Here is an 18,471-nt window from a genome sequence, read left to right as displayed (position 1 = left end):
GCTACATTAAATTTCTTGTCATGTAAGACGGCACAGTTATTCAAGGTAATTTAGGACTCTTGGTACATAAACACTAGATACATTCCTATTACAACATCATTTTACTGAAATTTTAAAAATGCAGAATAGAACAACTGAAAAATACCAAATATAATTCTTAGCTTCTCTCTTACCCTTCAGCCTTTATAATAATTAGTAATGCCAGACAAGAATCTCTTACCGTTATTAGTAAATCTAACCTAAACCAAACTAATCCATTCCATATAATTCTGCATTAAAAAACTAAATCAGAGTGATAAGGCTACTGAATTGGTTAGTGTAGCTGAAAACACTCCAAAGAAGTCACTGAACGCAAAACACTGGCTTCAGGGGTTTATTTTAACATACTCTGCCCCAGTCCTACAAAATTGCAGTGCACATCCATGATGCACTGTTTATTTCAGCAGACCTTGCTGAACAGGTCACTGCTCCTGGAAACATTTCACTTTATTCACGTGAGAAGTCCCATAGCTGCATTGGCTTGCAGGAATGGGATCTACATATATCAGTGTTGCCAACTCTGGTGACTTTAGCACAAGTCTCGCAATATTTGGTGGTTTTGTAAAGCTCCAGCCTCTGAATCAAGGTGATTATTTGAAAATTTCAGCTTTAATTTAAAAACAAAAGTAAGTTTCTACCTCCCTGCCCCCACCCCCGCAGTAGTTGTGGAACAAAGCTTGAAAATGTGAATCCTAAACCACAAGGCAAATAAAAAGAAGCCAACGTATTATTTTTAGTCTCATGACTTTAAGCTAATGTCATAGTGTTTTGGGGCTTGACTCATTTAAAAAAAAAAATGCTTGGGGTTGGCAATACTTAGGGTATATCTACCCAGCAACTGGGAGGGTGTTCCCCAGCATGGATCGACAGACACATGCTAGCTCTGCTTGAGCTAGCACACTAAAAATAACCACATAGCCAGGGGTAGCACAGGAGCGGCTCAGGCTAGCCACCCAACTACATACCCGTGGGGTTGGGTGTGATTGTATTCAGGCGGGAGTCTGAGCCACTGCCCGTGCTGCTAAGGGACACGGTTATTTTTTTAGCACACTAGCTCCAGCAGAGCTAGCATGTGTCTATATAACTGTGTTTGGAAGCACCCTCCAGCTGCTGTGTAGACATACCCTGAGTTCTCTCCAACCTTGTCCACACTGCAACAGTTAGCTTGAGTTAGTACATTCCAGTTACAGCATCCAGGTTACCTGACTTTGAGTGAGAGCAGAGTGGTCACTGCGAAACAATGCTGGAGCTACACAGAGTGATTGGATTAGCATCTGATGAGTTGTAACCTGAGATGCTGCATCCTCACAGCTATCTGGTCAGCCTAGATCCTTCCCACCTCGGATTCCAAGTTAGAATAATTCCCTGCACCTCCACCAAGCAGTACAGTATTTCTTTTACTGTGAATTGTGTATGGCCATAAGGTAGGCCAGAGTTAGTGATATCACCGTGTATTGAAGAATAAGGCATTGTAGTTTCTGTTATCGCTGATGAGATGAAACTCTGTTATGGATGGATAAAATCATCTAAGAGTTTCTGGCCTAACTACAGTTGCAGAGTTTGGGTGCATTAACTGTGCTTTTCCATACTTTCAAATGTGTGTGTTTCTTTTAAAGGCAATCTGTAAAGAGCATTTTTTTTAATTGGACTTGGACCCTTCTTTTATTATGCATAAGGAAGACATGAAAGGTTGTTTTGTTTTTGACATTCAAGAATGTCAGCACTGTGATGGAATAATTTTTCTATTTTATTAACAATCTGAACTCAACTGAGGTGGTGCTTGTGTTAGGCTGGCCAATGATTTTCAGAGCTGAATCTAAATAGAACCCAAACAAGCTGCTAAACAGCCTTGAAACTCCAGGGCTTGCTGCTTGGGAAATATCTGGATCCCTTGAATGGTTACAATTTTCTGTTTATTTCCTAGCAAAAATGTATCCAGCTTTCAAAGGCAGCTGCCCGACTGTTCCTTTTGCACACTCCTCCTCCTCCATGGAACGAGATGATTCACCCCTCCTTGCACAAATGGGCTTTGTCTTGTGCGAGGTTTGAGTGGGAAGAAATTTCAGCCCCTCTGCATCTGCTACTTCAGCCTATGGGCCAGAATAGCATCCTCTGTCCCTGTGCAGTGGGGAGCAAGTAGGTTACTGCTAAATATGTGCAGCTGCAGCTTCAGTAGAACTTCCCCCACCCTGGGCCTATAGGCCCTCACCACACCAGCTTATTCGGAATCAGTACAGATCTGTCTTCAGAGATCACCCTGTGTGACCAATCCACTCGGAGGGCTAGAGCAATATTTCCATGCAGGGGGCCTTGTGCAGACCCTCCATATATAAGTGAATTTTCTGATTTTCTTAAATTAAATGTGTCTCCAACACAGTTGTACATTTAGGGCTTGTTCCTGCATTCACAGAAGTCAATGGCGAAGCTCCGATTGACTTTAATAGTGCAGGACGAGGGCCTTAACAAGGTGCGACAAAAGTGTGGTGAAAAATTCCTGGCCTTACCAAGTCAGTTGTCTATTGACAGAAGCATGTGATTCAGCAGTGACTTAAATGGCAATTGATGTATTTCTCTTAAAAACCACAGCAATCCCAACCTAATAACTACTAGGTGTTCTGTCAAAACTGACAAATTACTATTTTAGTCACTTGTGGTTTTTATTTTTATGCATAAAATGTTAGGAAAGCAAACAGCCAGGAACATGAAAGATCAATAGCTTCCTAATCAGTGAAGAAACCTGGGGCTGGTGTAAATTTCAGTGGAGCTGTGCCAAGTTACACCAACAGAGAATCAGGCCCAATATATTTATCTTGGGAGCCTGGAGTCAGTCTGACAATTTTTATAATTAGAATTGCATGCTACTGCATACCGCGTTACCCTCTGCGGCCATTCTGGCCAGGCAGCGCACTGTATATCCAACAAAGAGACACTCCTACAGTCAAACTGTGCAGACCCATCTAGGTGTTCTGCTACCCCAGGCAAACTGAACAGATTCCACTCCTAACTGTGGGCTGATACTCAGGCAAGAGCAGTTATCAAGCTTTTGATTTGCTCCTAATTTTTGCTGCTCGAGGTAATCCTGGGTTCTGTTTGTTACATGGTATGCCCTACGTTGTATGTTCTAACAATACACTGAAGCAAATTTCAGGACAGAGAATGGCTGCAGAAGGGCACGTGCACTAACTGAAAACACAGAAGTGCGCAGGAAGACTGAGCTGACTAGCTATATAAGCTTCTCAGGTTTTAAAAAGCAATCACATGCTGTAGTACCACTCCACCATGGGCATTCATGGACACTCCAGCTTTAAGCAGGGCCGGCTCTAACTTTTTTGCCGCCCCAAGCAGCAAAAAAAGGTGCTGCCCCGCCGTAACACCCCCCCCCAGCACCGCCCTGCCCTGCCGAAATACCCCCCCCGCCGAGTGCTGCGCCGCCGAACAGCCCCCGCCCCCCGCCGCGCTGCCGAACACCCCCCACCCCCCGCCGAGCGCCGTGCTGCTGAACCCCCTCGCGCGGAGTGCCGCCAAACACCCCTCGCGGAGCGCCGTGCCGCCGAAACCCCCGCCCCCCGCGGAGCGCCGCGCCGCTGAAACTGCCGCCGAACACCGCCCCTCCCCCCCCGGCGCGGAGCGCTGCCGAAACCCCTGCGGAGCGCCGCGCTGCCAAACACCCCCGCGGAGCGCCACGCCACCGAACATCCCCACCGAGTGCCGTGCTGCTGAAAATCCCCCTTGTGCGGAGCGCCGCCGAACCCCTCCCCGCCGAGCTGCCGAACCCCTCCCCGTGGAGCGCCGTGCCGCCGAACACCCCCCGCCGAGCGCTGTGCCGTCGGAACCCCCCCACCCGTCGAGCTGCCCCCCGCCACCCTAAGATTGGCCGCCCCTTACCAGGTGCCGCCCCAAGCACGTGCTTGGTTGGCTGGTGCCTGGAGCCAGCCCTGGCTTTAAGAAGGACGATCATTCTTCTCTAAACACTGCCAGTCTGCCACTGTTAAAATCCACTAACCGGATTCATCCTGTGTTTATGATGGCAAAAACCCAAGTCCCAGGTCACTAGTGGTAGCAAATTTGCAAGAGGTGGAGATTGCAGCAGTGCCCAATCGCCACGTTGTCTCTCCTGCCAGAAGATGTAGTGGGGGTAAGTGCAGCCCAAAAGTGCTGGGAAGTGGGTGGACATGCTGGCCAAGGGAGTGAGCTACCTCAGTTTTGGGTGTGCAAAAAATGAAGAACATGGTCCCTAGTGGATTAGGGATTCTTACCAGAATGCTTACATCAAAATGGTTTCATGTAAGCTTATCTGGCTCAAGGGCCTGAGTATGAACATAGCTGCAGGGATTGAAAACTGGCTGAAGGACTATGGAGAAAGGATAAATCCTAAAAGGAAATGTTTCAGGCAGGTATCCAGTAAGGTGCTACAGGGATTATTAGTGTTGTGTCCCGAGGCATTTACTATTTCACTCATGATCCTTTAGCATATCCGTTAAAATGGTAAGATGGTGCTCAGCTGCTACATGGATGTGCTAGGGGGTCAAAGATGGAAGAAGCCTCCCTCTTACTTGTGTCGGTCCCCTGCATGCGTACATGATGACAGTGCTCACACTGAGAAGTGCAAGGTCTGTGAGAGGCTAGTGCTGGTGGTGGTGTCTGCCCCTCAAAGGGGTGTAAAGAAGCAGGACTGTAGCCCCACCCCCCTTCTGCACTGGCCAGAAGAGCTGGTAGGGTACAGAGAATGGACTTCCTCAATGGCAGCACAACAATCACAGTCTTTCTGTACTCCCTGGAGCTCCAGGTGGCATTATGCCTTCCCGAGGCTAAGTGCCCTGCCTGCAATGCAGGGCTGTATCTCAAACACCTCAAACCATCGAGTTGCAGAAGACATTAATTTGGGAGGTTGTGCAGACACCAATGAGGAAAGAGAAACCATACAAGGGGATCTAGAGAGGTTAGCTATGTGGGCAGGAAATAAAATGAGTCTGAAGCTGGTAAAGTGCATCTGGAGAAAAAAAGTGAGAAATATGCAATCAGTGGTGGGTAGCTACTTGGAAAACAATAATACTTACCAAAAAACAACCAAGGATGGTGGTGGACAACTGGATGAAGTCTGCAATGCTGACCAAAAAAAGAGCCCATGCAGTTTTGGGCTGCATATAAAAAGGCATCATGTGAAGGAGCTGGGAACTGTATGCTGCCTGTTGACCCTCTTTATATGGCATTAATGAGACCACAGGTATCACGCAGTGCTAGGCTTATTCATACCTGAAACATGCTGACAATCAGGAAGGAATTCAGAGAACCGGGGGAGGGTGTGTGTGTGGGGGGGGGGCGGCAGGGGGAGAAATAAGGGTCTAATGATACAAGGTACTGAGTGTCTCCTATTAGGTGCTCAGCACTCTCAACTCTCATTCACTTCAACCTCCACACTTTTTATAAGATTGTGCCCTGAGGGTCTAGAAAGATTTAAGAAAGAAGAAAAAATAATTGGACCAAATTCTACTTCTAGTTACAAAGGTGCAGCCTTGCTGAAGTCAACCAAATGAGTAAAACGACAGCAGATCTTGACCTAAAATATTTAGTTTGGCTGAGCAATAACTGAAGAGGGAGGGATGTATTTAGAAAATAGGTGGTCCATGGGTAGTATATCTAGGAGCAATCAGTAATGGAATGACAATCAACAAAGAGAAATTCTACATAAGTAATAGGAAAAATCTCCTACTTGAGGCAGTAGTCTCCCATGGGACACAGTGGCCATCCTATCACTGGGGTCATTTTAAAATAGGTTAGTTCCCATGCTACTGCTTGGAGAGCATAGAGGCCACCGAACAAGTTATATGCCTCCATAATGTTTTGTCCTGAGCCAAATCTGGCAGGTTACTGGATTAGATGCCTATGAGCAACAGGTTTCGGTTGATACTATCCAGCCATTTTGTTTTAGGTCTTCCGAGGGGTCTTTTCTATCCTGCTTTCATTGGATAAAATTGAAAATAATTCTCTCAGGGGAAGCTGGTGGACATTAGAAGCAAATGACCATACCACCTTAGAGAATGTTGGGTGACCGTCCAAGAGAGTGGGACCTGTTTAGTTGGAAGACGGGTTTCTTCAATTGACTTGAATTCATACCATTTGATGTTTTCGAACGTTTCTGAGATGCTAGCTTCATCTGAATGGTGTTCAACTTCTTTTCAATCTGAACAAAATAGACTGGAGAAAAACGTAAGAATATGATGCTGCGAACAATCCTGCACTTGCAGGAACTAGCTGGCTGGAAACATTCATCTCTAATTTCTATAGACTAAATTTTGACGCATTTATTCCGTCTCTACTCAGGCATGACTTCCATTAAAGTCAGTGGGAATTTGCCTGGAGTAAAGGGCCCTTTAAAACCTCAAATTTTGCTCCTACGATTCTACTCTAACTTCCCTAGTTTTTGTGGGGTTTTGAGTACAGGTTACTGTGATTTATTTTTTTTCTAGGTGAGCCCTTCCCATTCCCCACCCCCAAATTGGTTATAGCAGAGGTTCTCAAACTGTGGTCCACGAGCTCCATTCAGGTGGTCTGTGGATAGTTCCCTCTAAGGTACGTGCCTGGGTGGCCGCACATGAGAGAATGTAGGGACACCCACCTAATTAGTGGAGCCACGCAGGCCTGGCTCCACTAATTAGGTGCCTGGAGACCTCCCTCCTTCCCAGCCCCAGCTCAGGGGCTGCCGCGGCGGGGAAGAGAGGGCAGATCCATCACATTAGACTACTGATATTAAAATATGAGTTGTGTGCTTTTATTTGTAGAATAAAAAAAGTTAATTAAGTTATTTTTATATATAGCGCTTTTATCCAAAGTGCTTTACAATAGTTAGCTAACGGTACAAACAACATTTGGAAAGATCATTAAGTGGTCCGCCGAGACCCTCAGCAATTTTCAAGTGGTCTACGAAAAAAAAAGTTTGAGAACTACTGGGTTATAGTATCTGCACATTAAAGGCAGGTATTTGAGCGGAATGTTTGTCTACAGAATGTTAATATCAGACCAGCTGGGGACTGGCAGACATATGAATTCAATCAGCACTTTTTGTGTGTGTGTGTGTGTGTGTGTGAGGAATTATATTCTAGCACCATTTATAGTCTGAACTGCATCTGTCATCTGAATCTAGTTGTGATAATCTCTTATGAACAGTTTCTTACATTTCTAGCTGTGCCTGTTTGTATGGACACTAAATTTTGAATGTAAAGGGCTTAACCTCAGAAGTGCTGTGGTGCAATTTTAAATGAATGGACATAATGGCAAGTCCATTCATTACATCATGAAAGAAGCAGCCTCTGTCTCCCACAACATATCTGAGGAATAAACTTTAATATGAGAGGTTCCTGATAAAATGGGCTGCAACATCTCAGTCCAGTACTATCTGCAGCAATGCGTTTGACACAGATCTAAAGCTGATACTGCTTATACTTATAATAATTCATGGGCAAATTTATCGTATTAATGATCCCCTTTGTGGGAACAGTGGTACAAATAGAAGACCAAACTGACAAAGCAGTTTCTTAAGATATTTAAACTCTTGAAGTGAAAAGAAACAGTTACTGAAGAAGCAGTGGCATAAAATTTATCATTCATAGAATATTTACTGCTATGACTTTGAATGGTACCATTCTGGAACAAGAATGCATTTCTTGAAGATCACAAGTAAAAAATTATGTTGTTAAAAAGATAGTTACTCAAGGAAACAAATAACTTTAAATATGCCACAAAATAATATGCTGTTTGATTCAGAATTAGATTTGGAGTAGAATATGTGGAATAGGAAATTGAGTTCAAAACTGTTTCACAATGTTTTGTTATCTTAATTTTTTGAACAGCTCAAAAAACATATAAATCGAAGTACTCAAAATGCCTTTAAAATAATTTCTCACAGAACACAACACACGCCTCTTTTGCTCTCTCTTCACCCCCTTCCATTCCCATATATAAATAATTTATGGTAGACCGCTTTACATTTTATAACATTTTAAAATGTAGCATCAGAAAATTACTTCCAATAAGTGGATGAATGTAAGAATTATAGAATTAGTTTGTATCCAGCAGCCACTAGTTGGGAGACAAACATTGATATAAAATGATAGTTTTGTCATGTGATCTTTTCCACTGCACCTCCAAATATAGAACATGACCATAAAAAGTAAGGAGAACGTGCACTCTGCTAAGTAATTTATTGCAGTTGCTGCAGGATTGGTATGCTATCTGGAACAGCTATTTTCACATATACAGATGATGAAGGCTGTGCACCACAACAAGCTCCGAGATGAAAAAATTTAGAAGCTAATATTAAGAAACAAATCTGAACAAAACCAAGCTAAATGAGTTTAACTATTAGAAGAGCATTTGATAGTAACACACTGACTACAGATATTAAAGAACTAAATTAATTAGTGACCTCAGCATTTGAATAAAAGGAGAAGAGAGAAAAATCCCAGCTTCTACACATTATGTATTTCTATTTTCTGACCCTCAAAGTTATAATATTATCACCACAACAGGCATCTTTTTAATGCTGATTGCCTAATTCATTAGTTTCTTTAGCAAAGACAGCTGAGCTAATTTGTTTTTTCAGGGTTTTTTCTCTTTATTTTTTTTTTTCTTAAAAAGTCACCATGTGCGACATCCCAACACCACAGGAACTCAGTAAATCCTCTCAGTCTCCACACCGCTGTCTCTGAATATCTACAAAGCTACTATGCCATAATTGCAACTCACTGGCTCATTCACAGCTTTACATTACTAAAGCAAACAGTCTAGACAGCTGAATGACAGAATTACTCGCTTTTCTCTTGCATTTACAGATACCCTGTTATCTTCATTTGCTTTTCTCTGCCCTGTGCATTCCGATACACTAATGATTAGCTTTCCTGTTTGGATTCCACACTGACTTTGTAGCTTTAGGCTATAAATACAAGCAGACCCAGATGACATCACATTGATATAGTCATGGGGGGTCTCCCCTTCCTTCCCTCTCTTGGGCTATTCTATGCTCACCAGTTTTCATATGTGGTGCAGAAAACAATCTGCAAATCCATTAATCTGTGTAGAATTAGTAACACTTTTTTTTTCTACCACTGACATGTAGATGTGAAAAGACAGAGTAGTGCCTGGAATTGCATGGACTGCAATGGAAAATACTATTCAAGCTGCTGCCATGCAAACTACATTTTGCACAGAATAAGCAGCAGTCAGCAGTGTTCAGGTCTGCCCACAGGATAGCTGAGTGTAAAGCTATGCAAAGAACTGGGTCTGAAAAAAAATCAGAATGAACAGCAATATCCTTTTTATGAAGGCACACCAAAATAAATGTGTATATCAGCAATGCTGTCTAATGCTCTTGATATTAAAACCAACAAATGCACTGGGCTTGGTCTCCCTCAAAAGTGATCAGAAAAAAACCCTTACTGATTTTTCAATACTTATGACATTTTTAACTTTCCAATGGTGTTCGCCTACTATGTGGACCTCCGTCTTTAGCTATAACATTCCAGCCTTGACCATGTAAGTCCTAGTGTAGGTTTCAACAAGGTAAACAAAACTGTGTCACGCCAGCCAAAGTGCAAGTAAAATTATGCACCAAGTTGCCAAGTCTTGTGATTGTATTGCAAGTTCTGCAATATGTGGTGTGTTCCTTAAAGTCCCAGCTCCTGGAAAGCGGTGATTTACATGAGAATCTTAGGGGGGGTTTATTTGTTTGTTTTTTAATTGAAATTCTCAGCAACCATGAGGGCTAGAAAAAAGCCTGAAAATGTGACTCAATTATGCTAAAAGCTCAGAAACAAGAAGACAAACAAAAAGAACCCCCAAATCCATTATTTTTTAAAGCCAATCATGAACTTTTGGGTGGGCCTGACTCATCATTTTTCAGGTTAGCAATACTGCACGCCTAGTGCTTAACCTATTGTGACCCAGGAACCTCTTGACTGGCAATCAACCAATTGGCAGAGGGCAAAGGGGGTTCATAGAGTTTTACAGGGATCCCCTGAATCAGTTATATGGATAATAATGTGCCAAAGAATGTCATGTAAGGTCTCTACTGAAAGCCTGTCTCACACTGTTCATCACAATCACTGCAAAATATATTACAGATAATATGGAAGAGATAATGTGTGTATATATACTGAAAACTGCATTCTTAAGGTATGTAAGACAGGTCACCAGAAGCTGATAAACAGCTTCTGTTCAGACAAGGGATAGGAGACACTTATCTCCCTGGCTGACCATTGTGTATCAGGTGTCTTACAATGGAAGTTAGTCGTTAATGGACACCATTAATGACTGCTCCTTGGAGCAGCTAGTCCTGGAACCCACAAGGGGAGAAGCAATTCTTGATTTCGTCCTAGGTGGCGCACAGGATCTGGTCCAAGAGGTAAATATAGCTGAACCACTCAGGAATAGCAACCATAATGTAATTAAATTTAACATCCTTGTTAGGGTGACCAGATATCCCAATTTTATAGGGACAGTCTCGTTATTTGGGACTTTTTCTTATATAAGTGCCTATTACCCTCCACCCCCATCCCGATTTTTCTTGCTATCTGGTCACCCTAATTCTTGTAGGGGAGGAAATTCCAAAGAAACCCACCACAGTAGCATTTAACTTCAAAAGGAGAACTTCACAAAAATGAGGAAGATACGTAAATGGAAATTAAAAGGAACAGTCAGCAGAATGAAATGCCTGTAAGGAAATTTTTTAGAACATCATACTATATGTATACCTCAAACAGTAAAAGGACCAAAAAATAGCTAAACAAGAGAGTAAAAGAGGCAGTTAGAGACAAAAGGACAAGAAGTCAAATAGAAGGGAGCATAAACTCTGGCAAGTCAAGTGGAAAAGTATAAATAGGCAGCACAATTTTTTTAAAGTACATCAGAAGCAGGAAGCCTGCTAAACAATCCATGGTGCTAGAGAAGCAGTCAAGGAAGACAAGGCTTTTGCCAAGAAGCTAAATTAATTCTTTGCATTGGTCTTAACTGCAGACAATGTGAGGGAGATTCCCACACATGAGCCATTATTTTTAGGTGACAAATCTGAGGAACTGTCCCAGATTGAGGTGTCAGGAGAGGTGGTTTTGGACAGTAATAAGTTGTGATCTAATGTGTAATGGGTACGCTTGGGTGTACTGTTCCCTTGGGAGCAGAGGATTTAGGATTTCTGTGAGTGCCCAGTGTATTGGGGCCTGGATACTGCATGGAGATGCTCAGAGGACTCAGGGGTTGGCGTGTGCCTATCTATCGCTAACCCGCAGAGGAGACAGTGCAGCCTGCGTGGGCTGAGAGGGGAGGATGTGCGCTACCTATGGCTGGTGGTTTCAGGGAGCTGACCCCTGGCAGGTACAGACAAGGATTCCTCACGCGAAGTGCAGATGCTAATGAGGTGCCTCACAACCCAGGGTAACCTGGAAAGGGTCATACCTACCTTGGTTGTTATATAACAGGGTTTCTCAAACAGGGGTCGCCGCTTCTGTAGGGAAAGCCCCTGGAGGGCCGGGCCGGTTTGTTTACCTGCCCTGTCTGCAGGTCCGGCCGATCGCGGCTCCCACTGGCCACGGATCGCCGCTCCGGGCCAATGGGAGCTGCTGGAAATTAGTCTCAAATCCATTGCATACCTGTCCCCTTATTCACAAGAGCACAAGGTAAGAAAAAATAGAAGTCCAAAGTTTATGCACAAGCTGAATGTATCTTGTCAGTGTGTGTCAGGCTGATTTGTATAAACTGTATGGCTCTGACTTCAGTAAAAAGCTTTTAAAACTGAAATAGAGTTAATGCAGGCCATGGGCAGGTTTAATCTCTAGGGCCCTTCAGGATGGTAGAGCACTATGGAGCACTATAGAGCACTGCCTGAAAGTTGTTATGGCTCAATGTAGGGAAAGGCCACCACAGTTCTCACTAGCAAAGCACAGAGAAAATAATTCTGATACCCCAACATCTAAAAAGGCAAACAATAGCAATCCCAAATAATCAACTTTTTACTCCTGTCAGAGATGCCTATATAACAACAATGAATTGGAATCTGTCTATTGTAAAGGGTTGATCTACCTGTGAGTTTCTATAGCTTCGTGCAGGGCTGGCCTTGCAAGCAGGACAAATGATTGCTTGAGGCCATGCCCTAATGGGAATCATGACCCACTTCTACCCTCTGAGCGCAAGGCCAGATGAGGATACAATTCACAGCCTGATCCCTTCTTGCTCTGGGCTGTGTAAATCAAAGGTCTGGCCTGGAGTTTGCATGTGTCAAGGTTCGGCCCTGTTTTCCTCCTGGAGTGCCCACACCATTAAAAGTACTGATTCAAATATCTTTTTATTTGTATCTGTAGGAATGTCAGTGACAGCAGAACCTTGCTAATTCAGACTAGTGACTAGAAGCCCTGCTGAGGGATTACTGGATTATACAATTTATCGAGCAAGGAGCCAAAACAAGGGGGTTGAGATTGCAGGCCACGGACAGACTGTGCACAGGGACTCTTCGTTCCCTGCATGCTCCATGAAGGAGGATTTGAGGGTGGGCCAGTGGAGAGACTGGGATATTTGATACAGACAAATCAAAGCCTAGTGTATTACAGAATCTGCAATAGAGGCTCCACAGCAAGTGCATGGCTGCTCCAAGCCCTAGCTTCAAATTGTGAAGAAGGATTCAAATAACTCCCCTTTAAAAAAATAATCATCCTGACAGAGAAATGTTTCCTCCTTCTCCTCATAATACTACCTCCTCGTAGTATTTTCCTCCCAAAATTAGTGTAATCTGGGCTTTAGGCAGGGCATGAGTCAGCCCTGGGCCAATAATAATGTTTCTATACATAAAAAATGTTCTGACTTTCAAGTCTGTTACCTAGTGTCCCTGCAGGGCTAGAAATGGGAGTTTTATTCCATGGGAAACAGGAGATTTCCAGCTTCCCAATGAGATACACAGCACTCACTTCCACTCCCAGAAGGTCCAAAGGTCCCGTTAGTATTGTGACACTTTTAGGCATGGAAAAACTGTTTTAGGGCATTTGGGGGATTTTATGGCTTACTCTGATCCCTGTGCAATGGAATTTCTAGCTACTAAGGTACCTTGCTTTACAGGTGGAGGGCTGCAAAAACTAGTCCTAGGAAAAAAGTTCTAAAACTCTCTAAAATATTTTTTAAATGTTCTGTCATACGTATGACAAACAGCATAAATAATAGTGTGGTTATATCAGCACTCATTTAAGAGTAGCCGCATCACCCACTTCTAGCTTTGCCACTGGTACTGCTCCCATCCCAAACTCATGTCAGTACAGCATTTATACCACACCTTCACATATTGGCTCTAAATACAGAGCAGTGAATGCACCAGAGCTTGAGTCCTGCCATTTATACATGCACAGACATTCTAGCAGGTTGCCTCCCAAAATGTTATACTGATTTTCTTACCTCTTGAGGTTCTTGATATTGAGACACTAACAACAGGAAGGCTCTCTGTGCTTGGAAAGCAGCACGTACCATTTCTGCCTATAAGAAGAGGAAAACAAATTAAATTTTAATCTTGGAAGGAAAATAATTGTTAATAGTAACATTAACCTCATCTTTTTAGCATTAACAATTATTCTGTTCCTTCTTTATGCCCTAGTTCCCCCCTACAGCCTTCATTCTTCTAGTTGGTACCTCCAAGTCAAGTGTTATGACTTAATTCTCTCTTTCTGCTTCTAGTCTAACTCCCTGCAGCAGTATAGACTGGCCACAAGACAGTGGCGGTAGGGGAGTCCAGCAGGACTTACAGGAGGTGCTCAGCTACTGCTAGCAATGGGTCCTCTGTGTTTTTGAACATGCACAAACAAGCACAAAACTTGACATGGGCTAGAATGTACCATCTAATCCTCATTCAACTGCAGATCAGGAGAATCCAATACAGGCATAGAAGATAACAAACAGTTCATAAATACATATAGCTACATTTTCAAACAAGCATATCTGTGCTTTCTCCTAGCCAGGGTGGGCAAACTTTTTGTCCTGAGGGCCACATCTGGGTATGGAAATGGTATGGCGGGCCATGAATGCTCACAAAATTGGGGGTTGGGGTGCAGGAGAGGTTGAGGGCTCTGGCAGGGGGTGCGGGTTCTGGGGTGGGGCCAGAAATGAGGAGTTCAGGGTGCAGGAGGGGGCTCTGGGCTGGGGCAGGGGGGTTGGGTGTGGGGGAGGGGGCTCTGGGCTGGGGCTGAGGGGTCTGGAATGTGCTGGGGCTGTGCAGGAGGTGGGGTCTGTAATGCGGAGGGGGTTCGGACTGGGGCTGAGGAGTCTGGGCTGGGACTCGTGGGGTGGGGTGAGGGCTCCAGCTGAGGGTGCGGGCTCTGGGCTGGGGCTGAGGGGTTTGAGGTGTAGGAGGCTGGGACCAAGGGGTTCGGAGGGCAGGAGGGGGATCAGGGCTGGGGCAGGGGGTCAAGGCATAGGAGGAGGTCAGGGGTGCAGGCTTTGGGCGGCGCTTACCTCAAGAAGCTCCTGGAAGCAGCGGCATATCCCCCTTCTGGCTCCTACGCAGCTACATGGCCAGGCGGCTCTGCGCGCTGCCCTGTCTGCAGGAGCCGCCCCTGCAGTTCCCATTGGCCGCGGTTCCCGGCCAATGAGAACTGGAGAGCCCCCTGGCTGCCACTACATGTAGGAGCCAGCGGGGGGACATGGCGCTGCTTCCAGAAGCCGCACGGAGTCACGGCACACGCGGAGTGGGGCAAGCCCCCGACCCCGCTCCCCGGTGGGAACTCGAAGGCTGGTTTAAAAGGTCTGACGGGCTGGACATGGCCCGCGGGCCGTAGTTTGTCTCCCCCTCCTCCCCCCAGTCATACACTGTCTCTCATGCTTGGGAGGAGCTCCCATAAACATCCACAAATCTATCTCATTATCCACCTTCAAAACCCTCCTTAAAACTCTCCTTTACCGTCAAGCCTACAAAAAGCTTGACAACAGCTAGGCTGTTGGTGTGCTGAAACCATTGTGTATAATGCTGACTAATACTTGTCTCATTGTTTCCTTGTACTCCCCTGTTGGTCTGTCTGCATACAGCCATTGTCTCTGTAAGCTCTCTGTGGGGTAGGGACCATCTTATGGCACCTAGCACAATGGGGTCTTGGTTTCTGAATTTGGTTCTTGGGCACTATGATACTACAACTGAGTAATAATATCAATAAATGAAAAACAGGATGACTAGGTTAAATTAACCTAATAACTGTAGTTTCAAATGGGAATGTACATATTGGTCCTTTTGTTTTTCCCCATTGTCTTTCCTCTATTTATCTGCCCCCCCCCATCTAAAAATAAAACAAGGAAATTAAAAAAGTCCATGGGAATATAACTTTTGATTGAGATTTTAAATGAGAGTCAGGAAATTCAAAGTTATAGCAACAGTAAATCAGACACATTTGCACACATGAATGTTACCTTTAATATCATACCTAGTAATCTCAGATACTTTGTGAGCGAATTCATGTCTGTGGTGTAATGTTGCTGATTTCCTGTTCCAGGAATTAATCTGGCTTTAGATACTACAGGCTGCTGCGGGTACCAGAATGCTCATGTTCCTGGCATGAGTATTTAAATCTTGACCGAAAGGTTGCGTTAACATAGCCTTTGCAATTAATATAGTATACTTTTATAAGGCCTTTTATTGTCACTGTTTCCTTCCTTCTCCTGGCAATAATATTTAAAGATGATCCTACTTGAGTTCTACTGCAAATCAATGTTTCTGGAGGTGTGTTGATTTCATTCCACCATGTCCCTGCGAAGTAACACAAATGCTTCTTCACATTGAGAATGCAGTGTCACTGGCTGTAATCTACCACTGCACTTCCTTTTTTAATCACCTCACAGGCTTGGAACTCTATTTTACACATTTCATTGTCACCTACCTGAGGAGCCCTGCAAATCCGTGGATATCCACTTTATATCCGCGGACCATTTTTGCAGCTCACGGATTGGATGCGGACTCACATTTTGTATCCGTGCAGGCCTCTACCTACCTGGTTCTAACAAACTAGTTATTTACCTAAACAGATACATTTATTTTTACAGAGAGCTGGTCCTTGAATTGGACTCTTTATTCAATAGGCAGCCAGTGTAGTGACAGTGAGCACAGGGGTGATGTGTTTACAGTGACTTTTGTGGCTGAGCAGATGGGCTGCTGCATTTTGTATCAGCTGAAGCTTTTTAAGTTTTATTTGGCTTCCTTCCCAGATATGAAATGCAGTCTGGAGGTCATAAATGCATGGGTAAACATGGCTAGATTTGTGTCCTACAGGACGAGGCACAACGTCTGGCTATCTGCGGGTGCCAATGCACATATTTTGCAGCCATGGCTCTCTGGGCATGCAAAATCTTTGGGAGTCCTATTAGTCTGTTCAAGGCTGGTGCACAGATTTCACAATTAGTGGGCAGGTGCCTTCAGTTGAGGTGTATGTTACAGAGGAAGCAGGTTCATCAAAGCACTTCTCTCTTCCTAGCAATCTGCCCTACAGGTGTTAAAAAACACTTCATAGCAAGAGGTGAGGCAACATGATTAACAGATTATGGGCCAGGATGCCAAAGTCTGCCTATATTCTAATCCTGGCTTTGATGTGAGTCCTTAGGCAAGGCACTTAACTTTTCTGCCTCCGTTTCCCCAAGAATAAAATGGGGATGATGACACATTATATTATTACATACCAACCTCAGGGTGTGTTGTATGGACTAATTAGTTGATGACTATACAGTGCTCTGAAGATGAAAATTGCTATAATGACAAGTAGCATTAAAAACAAACAAACAATGAAGCCAATTCCTTTCCTATGGACGTCTATAGTGCTTCCATTGACTATAATCAGATAAGGAGTGAGTCCTTCTGTACATTCTCAGTAACATTTATCAATACCCAGGTCTCGCAATAGTGACGCATAGGTCACTGTGAACACCTCCTCCCTATGCTCCACTCACTCTGCTGGCTGCATATTGAATAAAGAATCCTATTCATGGACCAGCTCCCTGTAAAAAGAATGCTGTCTGTTTAGGTAGATAACACATAGGTAACGATGAAATGTGTGAAACAGTCCCAAAGGCTGTGAGGTGTTTAAAAAGGAAGAGCAATGGCATATTACAGACAGTGACACTGCATTTGTCTTACAAAAGGTCACTGCAGAATTCTGGCTAGATTGCTGTACAGGAACATTATACATAGAACCATATGTTCAAAAAAGCTCAGCACCCAATAGCTCCCATTTAAGATCCTAAATAAGAGGCTGGATTTTAAAAAGAACTCAGGTCCTAACGGCTGTCAATGGGAGCTGCTGAGCTCTTAGCAGTTTTGAAAATCTGCTCCATAATCTACAAGTACAGTAGAGTAAACTATGCATCTAAAAAGCACTGTGGCCTAGTTCTGGCCAGAACTTCCCCTTGTCTGGAGAAAGCATGATGGAAAAACAGCATACCTGTATCATCCTAGCTGCCACAGCATAAACTTAGCTCTGTGCATGACAGCTGACTAAAGAGATTAAATAAACTATATGGGTGTGTGTGTGTGTGTGAGAAACGGTTTTGAAGCTACCTCTACAATTTCAAATAGGTATATATTTGGGCTGATGCTAGCTAAAATTCAGGCTTTAGTGAAGGCTGTCATCAGTACATATGTTTGCAACATCTGGAGGATACATGTATTTTCACAGTGGCTGGTGGCGGCGTGTTCTCAGCAGGGGGTCCTTGATTAAGGAATTCACTTCTCTCCCTTATCCAGCCAAGTAAGGCCTTGTCTACTCTAGAGAATTTTACTGTTCAAAGAACGTTTAGTTCCCCTAGCAGACTTGTAAAATATCTCATGTCCACATACAAAAGTGCTCCGAATGGTTAAACTTCCATTTTGGATTAAATTTCCTGTTAGCCAGTCTAAACTACTGCATTGTTTTAGTGCCAGTGTAGATGGAGACCACTGCCCTAATCATAGTGGTTCAAACCACTCTCCCACAGTGCACCCTCATGATGGGGTCTAAATTAGCTGTTACCACTCAAGAAAGAGATCTTGGAGTCATCATAGATAGTTCTCTGAAAGTAGGTTGACCAGATGTCCCGTTTTTATAGGGACAGTCCCATTTTTGGGACTTTTTCTTATATAGGCGCCTATTATCCCCCTCTCCCTGTCCCATTTTTTCACAGTTGCTATCTGGTCACCCTATCTGAAAGCATCCGCTCAATGTGAACCAGCAGTCAAAAAAACTAACAGAATGTTAGGAGCCATTAGGAAAGTGATAGATAATAAATCCCTGGTACACCCACACTTTGAATACTGCATGCAGTTCTGCGTGCAGTTACTCCATCTAAAAAATATATATACACCTCTACCTCGATATAACGCTGTCCTCGGGAGCCAAAATATCTTACCGCGTTATAGGTGAAACCGTGTTATATTGAACTTGCTTTGATCCACCGGAGTGC

General features: G+C 43.9%; 1 protein-coding gene across 4 annotated transcripts in view; it reads right to left on the bottom strand.

Annotated features, from left to right (window-relative positions):
* The window catches only part of CAP2 (cyclase associated actin cytoskeleton regulatory protein 2), a 79,255-nt gene that overhangs the window by 33,588 nt on the left and 27,196 nt on the right, over positions 1–18,471 (bottom strand). For 3 of the 4 annotated variants that reach the window (XM_065399015.1, XM_065399018.1, XM_065399016.1), the window contains one exon: positions 13,462–13,539. The exons of the other annotated variant lie outside the window; for it this stretch is intronic. In XM_065399015.1, the coding sequence (XP_065255087.1) occupies positions 13,462–13,539 (78 nt within the window). The remainder of the gene's footprint in view (positions 1–13,461; positions 13,540–18,471) is intronic. 4 annotated transcript variants of the gene reach the window in all.

This window comes from Emys orbicularis, chromosome 2, assembly GCF_028017835.1.
Source record: "Emys orbicularis isolate rEmyOrb1 chromosome 2, rEmyOrb1.hap1, whole genome shotgun sequence".
NCBI classification, from domain to species: domain Eukaryota; kingdom Metazoa; phylum Chordata; order Testudines; family Emydidae; genus Emys; species Emys orbicularis.
Note: the sequence above shows the minus strand (reverse complement) of the source record. Positions and strands in the feature narration are given on the sequence as shown.